The sequence below is a fragment of the Nerophis lumbriciformis genome, linkage group LG20, assembly GCF_033978685.3.
Source record: "Nerophis lumbriciformis linkage group LG20, RoL_Nlum_v2.1, whole genome shotgun sequence".
In the NCBI taxonomy this organism is placed as follows: Eukaryota; Metazoa; Chordata; class Actinopteri; order Syngnathiformes; family Syngnathidae; genus Nerophis; species Nerophis lumbriciformis.
This window is the reverse complement of record NC_084567.2, coordinates 14,294,659-14,306,822: the sequence shown is the minus strand read 5'-3', so window position 1 is coordinate 14,306,822 and position 12,164 is coordinate 14,294,659. Positions and strand designations below refer to the sequence as shown.

Genomic DNA, 12,164 nt, shown 5'->3' with positions numbered 1-12,164 from the left:
TCTACTTTTGTCCAAGGCAACTGAATTTAAATATTTGTGTTGATACTTCCCCAAATCACACGTATTACGAAAACCTCATTCTTTCAAGTGTATAACACAAACTCAAAACGTTTCTAAATATATTGTTTTAAAAAAAAAGAAGACCCAAAACAGTTTAACGAAAACTAACCATACTGTAACGACCTGCTGAGGTTGTGTTGAGTGATATTCAGAATTCCCATTGTTCTGAACGTAGCACGCCTGTAAGGTGATTGGCGAAGGAGGAAGAGTTGTCGAAATGAGTGAGGATAGACGTGCGCGTGGAAGGAACGAGATAAGTGAGCTGTGTTAGTATAGGTTGCTCAAAAGTTTAAAAAGAGCGTCAGACTTGGTGTGCACTTCTGGACGCTACTATATTTTACGAAGAAATATCTTGGGAGAGCTACTTCCGGTGTGCTTTTGTAACCTGCGCAAAGAACCAATTGTAGTACTTTTCTTTAGTGACGTCACAGTATCACTCCCAGCCAATTGGCTGGCGTGACAAACCACATGCGGGTAAATGCAACGGACTTATTAATGTGAAACCGAAATAGCGAAACTACTTTTACTACTAGATAAGATACTGAATAACGTGAAGTACCACAGTTATGTAAGCAGAAATCAATGTTTAACAGGACATCTGTATTTTTTATCTTGTGTTGATATTTACCCAAATCACATTTCATGTGCAGTGTGAAGAGTTAAAAAAAAGAGTAATTGATTTCCAGTATGCACAAGAACTTTTATTGACAGCAGACAGAACACTGAAAACTGGAAGAAACTTCAGCAAGAAAGTTTGGAACAGACTAGTTGAGCTTTTGAAAAGACAGGAAAAACATTTAGGCCATCTCCTCTTCATCCTCCTCGCCGAACTCTCCCTCCTCCTCGGCGGTGGCGTCCTGGTACTGCTGGTACTCGGACACCAGGTCGTTCATGTTGCTCTCGGCCTCGGTGAACTCCATCTCATCCATGCCCTCGCCCGTGTACCAGTGGAGGAAAGCCTTACGCCGGAACATGGCTGTGAACTGCTCGGAGATACGCTTGAACAGCTCCTGGATGGCCGTGCTGTTGCCAATGAAGGTGGCGGCCATCTTCAGGCCCCGGGGAGGAATGTCGCACACGGCCGTCTTGACGTTGTTGGGGATCCATTCCACAAAGTAGCTGCTGTTCTTGTTCTGCACGTTGAGCATCTGCTCGTCCACCTCCTTCATGGACATGCGGCCGCGGAAGATGGCGGCTACCGTGAGGTAGCGGCCGTGGCGCGGGTCGCAGGCGGCCATCATGTTCTTGGCGTCGAACATCTGTTGGGTGAGCTCGGGCACGGTGAGCGACCTGTACTGCTGGCTGCCTCTGCTGGTGAGGGGAGCGAAGCCCGGCATGAAGAAGTGCAGACGGGGGAAGGGCACCATGTTGACCGCCAGCTTCCGCAGGTCAGCGTTGAGCTGCCCGGGGAACCTAAGGCAGGTGGTGACGCCGCTCATGGTGGCGGAGACCAGGTGGTTGAGGTCGCCGTAGGAGGGCGTGGTGAGCTTGAGGGTGCGGAAGCAGATATCGTACAGAGCTTCATTGTCGATGCAGTAGGTCTCGTCCGTGTTTTCCACCAGCTGGTGCACAGACAGCGTGGCGTTGTAGGGCTCCACCACTGTGTCCGACACTTTGGGGGAAGGCACCACGCTGAAGGTGTTCATGATACGGTCCGGGTACTCTTCTCGGATTTTGCTGATGAGCAGAGTACCCATGCCGGAGCCGGTGCCTCCGCCCAGGGAGTGTGTGAGCTGGAAACCTTGGAGGCAGTCGCAGCTCTCCGCCTCTTTTCGCACCACGTCCAAGACGGAATCCACCAGCTCCGCCCCTTCCGTGTAGTGACCTTTGGCCCAGTTGTTACCAGCACCGCTCTGACCTGCGAGAGCAGTGGACAATGAGCCACCAAAAACACACCCAGTTTAACCCAAAACTTACCAAAAACAAAGTTGTCCGGTCTGAAGACCTGACCAAAAGGTCCAGACCTCACAGAGTCCATCGTGCCTGGCTCCAGATCCACCAACACGGCACGGGGCACATACTTCCCGCCTAGAAAGGCAGTTGCATGATAATTAGGCTAGAATCCAATTAAAATGGTGCAAATATGCATCAATCTAATCCCACCTGAGGCTTCATTGTAGTAGACGTTGATCCTGTCCAGCTGCAGGTCGCTGTCACCATGGTACGTGCCAGTTGGGTCAATGCCGTGCTCGTCGCTGATCACCTCCCAAAACTACAAGGGCAAAAAAAAAAACTTGAGCATTTCAATCGTAATTATGGGCCTGCTGCAATTAAAGCAGCCCATATTGCTCGTACTTCAACTTGAGCATTTCAATCGTAATTATGGGCCTGCTGCAATTACAGCAGCCCATATTATTGCTCATACTTCAACTTGTATCATTCTAGTTTTGCAAGTTTCTTTTACGATTAATGCGACACGAACCCCCACATATGTTACACCGTCAGAAAGGTCTCGCTCAGACAGTGGTACTTTAAAGTTGGGACGCTTTTAAAAAAAAAAAAAAAGGGGGGGGCAATTTTAATGGACTGCAAAAAGACAAGATTGTGCCTCCTCTTGTAGCTCAGCTAGACTTTCATGTAGCTCGGTGCTTAACATTTCATTTTGTTCACACATGTCTACTTTCAACCTGACTAAAAAAATGTTTGTGTCCCCTTTTTTGTTTTGGCTGGATGGCCATCGAAAGGAAGGTCTGCTCTGTTGCTCATTGTGTACAGTTACACTTAAAAACTCACGGATTTGGACACACTGCATCAAAGTACGACGACCCACCGGCAAGAGCACAGATTGCAAGCCCATCCAAATGTAAAGTTTGTTATTATAAGGGCGCATCTTGAGTTGAACTTGGCAACTCCCGCCTTACAGCACGACTCCCGCGCGCGCCTTCACATTCCATTGGCCGAGACCCAATTTTGAAAATGGCCGCCAACGTGACGTCACTAACCGCCGGTCCAGCCCTCCGCCGGCTCAGCGCGAGACGCAATGCGGTGTAGGCCTCATCCAGATCGGATGAAATTAAATCAATCGCCCATCAAACGTACGGTTCGCCCAATCGAGAGATTAACCGGTAACATTTTTGTTAAGTCAATTTTTTATTATAAAAATATATTTTCCCATCACACTACTCATACAACCGGGGCAAACATTCTTAAACAAATGAACTATCACAAAATGATGGCAAAAACGAAAAGAAAAAAAACACCCAAATATCTAAAAATGTGTTAAAAAGGGAGTTTATTCGACCTAATGTAGTAAAGAAATGACATTTGGAAAGGAGAGATCAAGTTACCGTTACTCGGGATTGTAAGTAGGACAAGTTAGTAATCCTTGGGTGTGGTTTCTAGGACAAAGCACCGACTACACGACAGAAAACGCCACTTTAACTGTTTTTTTTAGACCCCAGTACAAAGATGACAGAAGCGGGGGGTTGACTCACCTTAGCACCGATTTGGTTTCCGCACTGGCCGGCCTGGAGATGCACAATTTCCCTCATCTTGTCAAGCGAGTGTTCGAGCGAGCTCCCAACCTTTCTTTGGCTTGCTGGAGAATGCGCGCACAATGGCGGAACACGCTCATTTATACGACAATGGACCCGCCCATCCACCGGAATCGTCGATGCCTATTGGTCGAAAGCAAACCTGATCCCGACGGACAGGGACATCAGCCAATGGTAGTCCGCAAAGACTTTACACCCATTGGCCAGGATCCCTGTCAATCATTGCATCAACCGGCCGATGTGGAGAAGTCAGGAGGTTTCAACCATGATGAGATGGCGAAATTGAGGAAAAGCAAAAAGAGAAATGTGTCTTTTAAAATAGTTTTTTTTTAAGCTCGCCCAAAAACAGGTGCTCGATCACGTGTTTGTATTTTACCGACAAACCCGCGAAATGTATGGAGTAAATAATTACACTTTATTGTGAAATATAATCCCCTTTCTGAATGACCTCTTTAAAAAGCAGTAATATGTGTATTGTACTCCATGGTGCAGTTGCTATGGTCTCCAAACACTGAAGGGGGTTGGGGAGTTTTTTTAGATGGTTGTCGCCATGACGATGGAGATTTCTCCACTGGAGTATGATGTGCATTGTAACAGAGCTTCATGCAAGCTTTACATGCCTCGTGCATGCCATGCATTGCTAGGCGGATAATCGGCCAGGGATAAACGTTTCTTGCAAGGCGAACGTGGCGTCCGAATATTTGTTTTGACGTTCCTGTTCAGCCTGCGAAGGTGTTTTTCTTCTTCCAATGAGCGGCACCTGTCACGGGGAGTATGTAGGCCATGCTATCTGTAATCTGACACACAAAGGTCTCCTGTGTTTGACATGACAATGCGGCCCGAAGGAGGAACTAGCGCGTCGAGCAGTGTTTTGGTGGTGACCTCATACATTCGGCTCGGTAAAATATTCATGCAAGAAGGAAACAAAGTCGATAGGGCGTGGCGATACCTCACATTTTGGTAACCCCCCCCAAAAAAAACAGACATTTGTGAAAACAAACGAGATGAGAACCAAGAACTCGTATCTACCCGATACTCACTGACACTGTTAATTAGGGCAGTGGCACCTCAGAATACTCATGGCTCGCCAAGTGACGACCAGCGTTAAAATACAGCAGCGTAGTAGGCCCAAGTATTAATCAGAAACAAGGCAGGGGTTTTATTCAACAGGTACATTTAATTTGTGTTGCCACAATATGAGACACAGTTTGAAGAGTAACATTGTGTTTGAATTGTCAGGCTTGTCCCTGACAGTTTGACTGTGTTAGTTTTTTCTCTGTGTTTGTCTTAGTTTCCTGTCTGCGCTTTTATTTTGTCTTCATTTCCTGAGTGTCTCCCTGAGTGCTGCTTCCCCTCAGCTGTGGCTGATTGGCACCTGGCCACACCTGGTGTCAATCAGCCAGCTACTATTTAAACCTGCCTTCTCCTCCAGTCATTGCTGGATCATTGTCGTTCCTACCTGTCGTGTCGTTGTTCTTAATACTTGTCGTTGTAGCTCTGTCTACTTTTGTTTCACTCTGCTCATGTCCTAGTTCCTTCGTGTCACAGTAAGTGTTTTTGGTTTCTTGTCCACAGTTAGCCTCTGTGCTATTTTAGTTCATAGCCAAGTTTGTTCTCCGCCTTGTGCGCGCCTTTTGTTACCCTTTCGTTTGTAGTTTTGCCTTAGTGTTTAATTAAATCATGTTTTCTCGTACAATGCCTTCCGCCTTCTCGCATCTTGGGGTTCGTCACCTACAAACTCTGACATGAATAAGGTGTTTTATACATTTAGATTTTCTTTTCATGATTTTGATCTCAATTAGGACTTTTTTACTCATATTTACCCGAATATTTTTTTTAGCAATGACCGTTTAAAAAAAATCCTAAATTTCTCAGTCATCCAAAAGGGTCCCACTCATAAGTGTTACAAATGTCAAGTTTTTATTATTTTTCATGTTTTTTTTGTCATTTTTATTGCTTTAGTAGGTCAATAATTGGTAAAAAAAAAAAAACATTGATTTAGATATTCTGATATTTTTGAGCAATGACAGTTTAAAAAAATCCCCCTAAATTTCTCAGGGATCCAAAAGGGTCCCACTCAAAAAAGTGTTAACAATAGTCAAGTTTTTATTTATTTTTATGTTTGTTTGTTGTATGCCCTATTTATTGCTTTAAATAGGTCAATTCCAATTATTGACCATTTTTTTTGATACCCAAATATTTTGGAGCAATGACAGTTTAAAAAAAATCCCACTAAATTTCTCAGGGATCCAAAAGGGTCCCACTCATAAAAGTGTTACAAATGTCAAGTTTTTATTATTTTTCATGTTTTATGCCCTTTTTATTGCTTTAAATAGGTCAATAATTGGTAACACCATTGGTTATGATGCCCTAATATTTTTTAAACAATGACAGTTTAAAAAAAAAAAATTACACTAAAATTCTCAGGGATCCAAAAGGGTCCCACTCATAAGTGTTACAAATTTCAAGTTTTTATTATTTTTCATGTTTGTTTTGTCATTTTTATTGCTTTAGTAGGTCAATAATTGGTAAAAAAAAAACAAAAACAAAAAACCCAACAACATTGATTTAGATATTCTGATCATTTTGAGCAATGACAGTTTAAAAAAATCCCCCTAAATTTCTCAGGGATCCAAAAGGGTCCCACTCATAAAAGTGTTAACAATAGTCAAGTTTTTATTATTTTTCATGTTTGTTTTATGTAATTTGTATTGCTTTAAAGTTAGTTAAAGTACCAATGATTGTCACACACACACGAGGTGTGGTGGAAATTTGTCCTCTGCATTTGACCCATCCCCTTTGATCACCCCCTGGGAGGTGAGGGGAGCAGTGGGCAGCAGCGGTGCCGCGCCCGGGATTTTGGTGATTTAACCCCCAATTCCATCCCTTGATGCTGAGTGCCAAGCAGGGAGGTAATGGGTCCCATTTTTTATAGTCTTTGGTATGACTCGGCCGGGGTTTGAACTCACAACCTATTGATCTCAGGGCGGACACTCTAACCACTAGGCCACTGAGTATATTTTTGAGCAATGACCGTTTAAAAAAATCCCCCTAAATTTCTCAGGGATCCAAAAGGGTCCCACTCATAAAAGTGTTGACAATAGTCAAGTTTTTATTATTTGTTTTTTGTTTGTTTGTGGTATGCCCTATTTATTGCTTTAAATAGGTCAATAATTGGTAACACCATTGATTATGATGCCCTAATATTTTTTAAACAATGACAGTTTAAAAAAAAAAATTACACTAAAATTCTCAGGGATCCAAAAGGGTCCCACTCATAAGTGTTACAAATTTCAAGTTTTTATTATTTTTCATGTTTGTTTTATGTCATTTTTATTGCTTTAGTAGGTCAATAATTGGTACAAAAAACAAAAAACAAAACCCAACAACATTGATTTAGATATTCTGATCATTTTGAGCAATGACAGTTTAAAAAAATCCCCCTAAATTTCTCAGGGATCCAAAAGGGTCCCACTCATAAAAGTGTTAACAATAGTCAAGTTTTTATTACTTTTATGTTGGTTTGTTGTATGCCCTATTTATTGCTTTAAATAGGTCAATAATTGGTAACACCATTGATTATGATGCCCTAATATTTTTTCAACAATGACAGTTAAAAAAACAATTACACTAAAATTATCAGGGATCCAAAAGGGTCCCACTCATAAAAGTGTTACAAATGTCAAGTTTTTATTTTCCATGTTTGTTTTATGCCCTTTTAATCGCTTTAAATAGGTCAATAATTGGTAACATCATTGATTTTGATGCCTTAGTATTTTTTGAGCAATGATAGTTTAACAAATATCCTATTAAAATGTTCTTCTAATGTTTTTATTATTTTTCATGTTTGTTTTATGCCCTTTTTATTGCTTTAAATAGGTCAATAATTGGTAACATCATTGATTTTGATATTTGTTGAGCAATGACAGTTTAAATCCCACTAAATTTCTCAGGGATCCACAAGTTTTTATCATAATTTTTTTATTATTACGCCATTTATATCACTTTAAATAAGTCAATAATTAGTAACACTATTGATTTTGATACCCTAATATTTTTGAGCAATAACAGTTTAAAAAATATCCCACTAAATTTCTCAGGGATTCAAAAGTGTCCCACACATAAAGGTGTTAATTAACAATAGTCAAGTTTTTATTATTTTTCATGTGTGTTTGTTTTACGCCCTTTTCATTGCTTTTTTATAGGTCAATTGGTTTACACCACTGATTTTGATACCTTGATATTTGTTGAGCAATGACAGTTTAAACAACTCTCACTAAATTTCTCGAGGATCCAAAAGGGTCCCACTCATAAATGTTTTAGCATTAATCAAGTTTTTATTATTTTTTTGTTTTTTATGCCATTTGTATCACTTTAAATAGGTCAATAATTAGTAACACCATTGATTTTGATACCCTAATATTTTTTAGCAATGACAGTTTAAAACATCCCACTAAATTTCTCGGGGATCCAAAAGGGTCCCACTCATAAAAATGTTAGCAAAAGTCAAGTTTTTATTATTTTTCATGTTAGTTTTATGCCTTTTTTAATGCTCTAAATAGGTCAATAATTGGTAACACCATTGGTTATGATGCCCTAATATTCTTTAAACAATGACAGTTAAAAAAAACAATTACACTAAAATTCTCAGGGATCCAAAAGGGTCCCACTCATAAAAGTGTTACGAATGTCAAGTTTTTATTATTTTCCATGTTTGTTTTATGCCCTTTTAATCGCTTTAAATAGGTCAATAATTGGTAACATCATTGATTTTGATGCCTTAGTATTTTTTGAGCAAAGATAGTTTAATAAATATCCTATTAAAATGTTCAGGTATCCAAAAGGCTCCCACTCATTAAAGTCTTACAATAGTCTAAGTTTTTATTATTTTTCAAGATTGTTTTATGTATTTTTTGTTGCATTAGTAGGTCAATAATTGGTAACACCATTGATTTTGATATTCTGATATTTTTGAGCAATGACAGTTTAAAAAAATCCCACTAATTTTCTCAGGGATCCAAAAGGGTCCCACTCATAAAATAGTTAACAATAGTCAAGGTTTTATTATTTTTGATGTTTGTTTGTTTTATGCCATTTTTATTGCTTTGAATAGCTCAATAATTGGCAACACCATTTTTTTTGTTAATACCCGAATATTTTTGAGCAATGACAGTTAAACAAAATCCCACTCAATTTCTCGGGATCCAAAAGGTCCCACTCATAAAAGTTTTACAAATGTCAAGTTTTTATTATTTTTCATGTTTCTTATGCCCTTTGTATTGCTTTAAATAGGTCAATAATTGGTAACACTGTTGATTATGATGCCTTAATATTTTTTAAACAATGACAGTTAAAAAACAATTACACTAAATTTATCAGGGATCCAAAAGGGTCTCACTCATAAAAGTGTTACAAATGTCACGTTTTAATTATTTTTCACATTTGTTTCATGCCCTTTTAATCGTTTTAAATAGGTCAATAATTGGTAACACCATTGATTTTGATGCCTTAGTATTTTTTGAACAATGATAGATTAATAAATATCCTATTAAAATGTTCGAGTATCCCAAAAGGGTCCCACTTATAAAAGTCTTACAATAGTCAAGTTTTTATTATTTTTCATGTTTTATGTCATTTGTATTGCTTTAAATAGGTCAATAATTGGTAACACCATTTTTTTAATACCCTAATATTTTTAAAGCAACGACAGTTTTAAAAAAATCCCACAAAATTTCTCAGGGAACCAAAAGGGTCCCACTCATAAAAGTGTTAGCAATAATCAAGTTTTTATTATTTTTTGTGTTGTATGCCCTTGTATCACTTTAAATAGGTCAATAATGGGTAACACTATTTATTTTGATACCCTAATATTTTTGAGCAATGACAGTTAACTGGGTGCCACTCATAAAAGTGTTAACATTACAATACACTACAGACCAACAGAAAAAACAAAACATAAATGACCCTCTGCTGTTTTGTGAAGAAACATTTCCCAATCTTTTAGTACAAGTGGATGCTTAAATATGTGTATGTCACCAAGCCGCCATGTTGGATGGCTGGTACAATCTCATGACTCAGCATCAGTCTGCACTGCAGCGCTTCAGTCAGATCAATAAAAGAGAAAACTGCAGACACGCCCTGAATCTATCCTGCTCACGTGCACTATCATGATGCAGGGCCCGGCCCGCGTTGCAATGTTGACTCCATAAAGCTGAAATGCAAGATGTTTTTTTTTCTTTTTGTCCTTGCTCCAAAAATAATAATAATGAATCAAAATCAATGGTGTTACCAATCATTGACCTATTTAAGGTGATAAAAAGGAGCATAAAACGAACATGAAAGATAATAAAAACTTGACTATTGTTAACACTTTAATGAGTGGGACCCTTTTGGATCACTCAAGATTTTAGTGGGATTTTTTTTAAACTGTCATTGCTCACAAAATAATGTATCATAATCAATGGTGTTACCAATTATTGACCTATTTAAAGCACAAAAAAGGCATAAAACAAACATGAAAAATAATAAAAACTTGACCATTGCTAACATTTTTATGAGTGGGACCCTTTTGGATACCTGAGGAATTTAGTGGGATTTTTTTTTTTAACTCATTGCTCAAAAAATATTAATGTATCAAAATCATTCGTGTTACCAATTATTGACCTATTTAAAGTGATAAAAAGGGCATAACACAAACATAAAAAATAATGAAAACTGACTATAGCAAACACTTTTATGAGTGGGACCCTTTTGGATCCCTGAACATTTTAGTGATTTAAAAAAAAAAAAACTTGTTTCCTTAAAATTCCAAAAATTTTAAGGTATCAAAATCAATGGTCTTACCAATAATTGACCTATTTTAAAGCAATAAAAAAGGCATAAAACAAACATGAAAAATAATAACTTGACCATTGCTAATACTTTTATGAGTGGGAGCCTTTCGGATCCCTGAACATTTTAGTGGGATTTTTTTAAAACTGTCATTGCTCAACAAATATTAAGGCATCATAATCAATGGTGTTAGCAATTATTGACCTATTTAAAGCGATAAAAAGGGCATAAAACAAATGTGAAAATTAATAAAAACTTATTGCTAATATTTTTATGAGTGGGACTCTTTTGGATACCTGAGAAATTTAGTGGGATTTTTTTTTTCAACTCATTGCTCAAAAAATATTAATGTTCAAAAATATTAATGTATCAAAATCAATGGTGTTACCAATTATTGACCTATTTAAAGCGATAAAAAGGGCATAAAACAAACGTGAAAAATAATAAAAACTTCACCATTGTTAATATTTTTATGAGTGGGACCCTTTTGGATCCCGCAGAATTTTAGTGGGATTTTTTTAAAACTGTCTTTGCTCCAAAAATATTAAGGCATCATAAGCAATGGTGTTACCAATTATTGACCTATTTAAAGCGATAAAAAGGGCATAAAACAAACATGACAATTAATAAAAATTTGACCATTGCTAAAATTTTTATGAGTGGGACCCTTTTGGATACCTGAAATTTAGTGGGATTTTTCTTTTAAACGTATTGCTCAAAAAATATTAATGTATCAAAATCAATGGTGTTACCAATTTTTGACCTATTTAAAGCGATAAAAAGGGCATAAAACAAACGTGAAAAATAATAAAAACTTCACCATTGTTAAAATTTTTATGAGTGGGACCCTTTTGGATCCCTCAGAATTTTAGTGGGATTTTTTAAAATCTGTCTTTGCTCAAAAAATATTAAGGCATCATAATCAAGGGTGTTACCAATTATTGACCTATTTAAAGCAATAAAAAGGGCATAAAACAAACATAAAAAATAATGAAAACTTGACTATAGCTAACACTTTTATGAGTGGGACCCTTTTGGATCCCTGAACATTTTAGTGATTAAAAAAAAAAACTTGTTATATTTTTTGATTTTTTTGAACATTGCTCAAAAAATATTAAGGTATCAAAATCAATGGTTTTATCAGTTATTGGTCTATTTAAAGCAATAAAAAAAAGGCATGAAATAAACATGAAAGATAATAAAAACGTGACTATTGCTAACACTTTTATGAGTGGGACCCTCTCGGATCCCTGAACATTTTAGTGGGATTTTTTAAAAACTGTCTATGCTCAACAAATATTAAGGCATCACAATCAATGGTGTTACCAATTATTGACCTATTTAAAGCTGTTTTAATTTGTTTTACCCTTTAAAATTGTTTTTAATCATATTTATTTTATATTGTTTTTATATTGGTTGTATTTGTATTTATTTTTTTGTTTTTGTTCAGTCATTGGTGGAGCTAAGGATAATATTTTAATATTGCTTTTAATAATGTTGTGCAGCACTTTGGAAACATTTTGTTGTTTAATAAATGTGCTATATAAATAAAGTGGATTGTATTGGATTGATAAAAAGGGCATAAAACAAACATGAAAAATAATAAAAACTTGACCATTAACATTTTTATGAGTGGGACCCTTTTGGATCCCTCAGAATTTTAGTGGGATTTTTTAAAACTCATTGCTCAAAAAATATTAATGTATCAAAATCAATGGTGTTATCAATTATTGACCTATTTAAAGCGATAAAAATTGCATAAATGTATATTGGCCCCCG

At 37.3% G+C, this 12,164-nt stretch overlaps 1 protein-coding gene across 1 annotated transcript; it reads right to left on the bottom strand.

Annotated features, from left to right (window-relative positions):
* Positions 1-739: 739 nt before the first annotated feature.
* LOC133619460 (tubulin beta-1 chain) lies at positions 740-3,649 on the bottom strand. The gene is made up of 4 exons (XM_061980496.1): positions 3,495-3,649; positions 2,164-2,272; positions 1,978-2,088; positions 740-1,918 (listed from the first exon to the last, which is right to left on the bottom strand). Exons 1-4 carry the CDS (start codon positions 3,549-3,551, stop codon positions 858-860), a joined length of 1,338 nt encoding a protein of 445 aa, XP_061836480.1. The 5' UTR covers positions 3,552-3,649; the 3' UTR covers positions 740-857.
* Between the last annotated feature and the right edge of the window lie 8,515 nt (positions 3,650-12,164).

What these genes read in the sequence shown, in the direction of transcription:
- LOC133619460 (XM_061980496.1), bottom strand. Translation starts at nt 3,551, where the DNA reads ATGAGGGAAATTGTGCATCTCCAGGCCGGCCAGTGCGGAAACCAAATC. An exon ending in GAAACCAAATCGGTGCTAAG is followed by an intron (nt 2,273 to 3,494) that starts GTGAGTCAACCC and finishes TTGCCCTTGTAG; the next exon opens with TTTTGGGAGGTGATCAGCGA. An exon ending in CTACTACAATGAAGCCTCAG is followed by an intron (nt 2,089 to 2,163) that starts GTGGGATTAGAT and finishes CTGCCTTTCTAG; the next exon opens with GCGGGAAGTATGTGCCCCGT.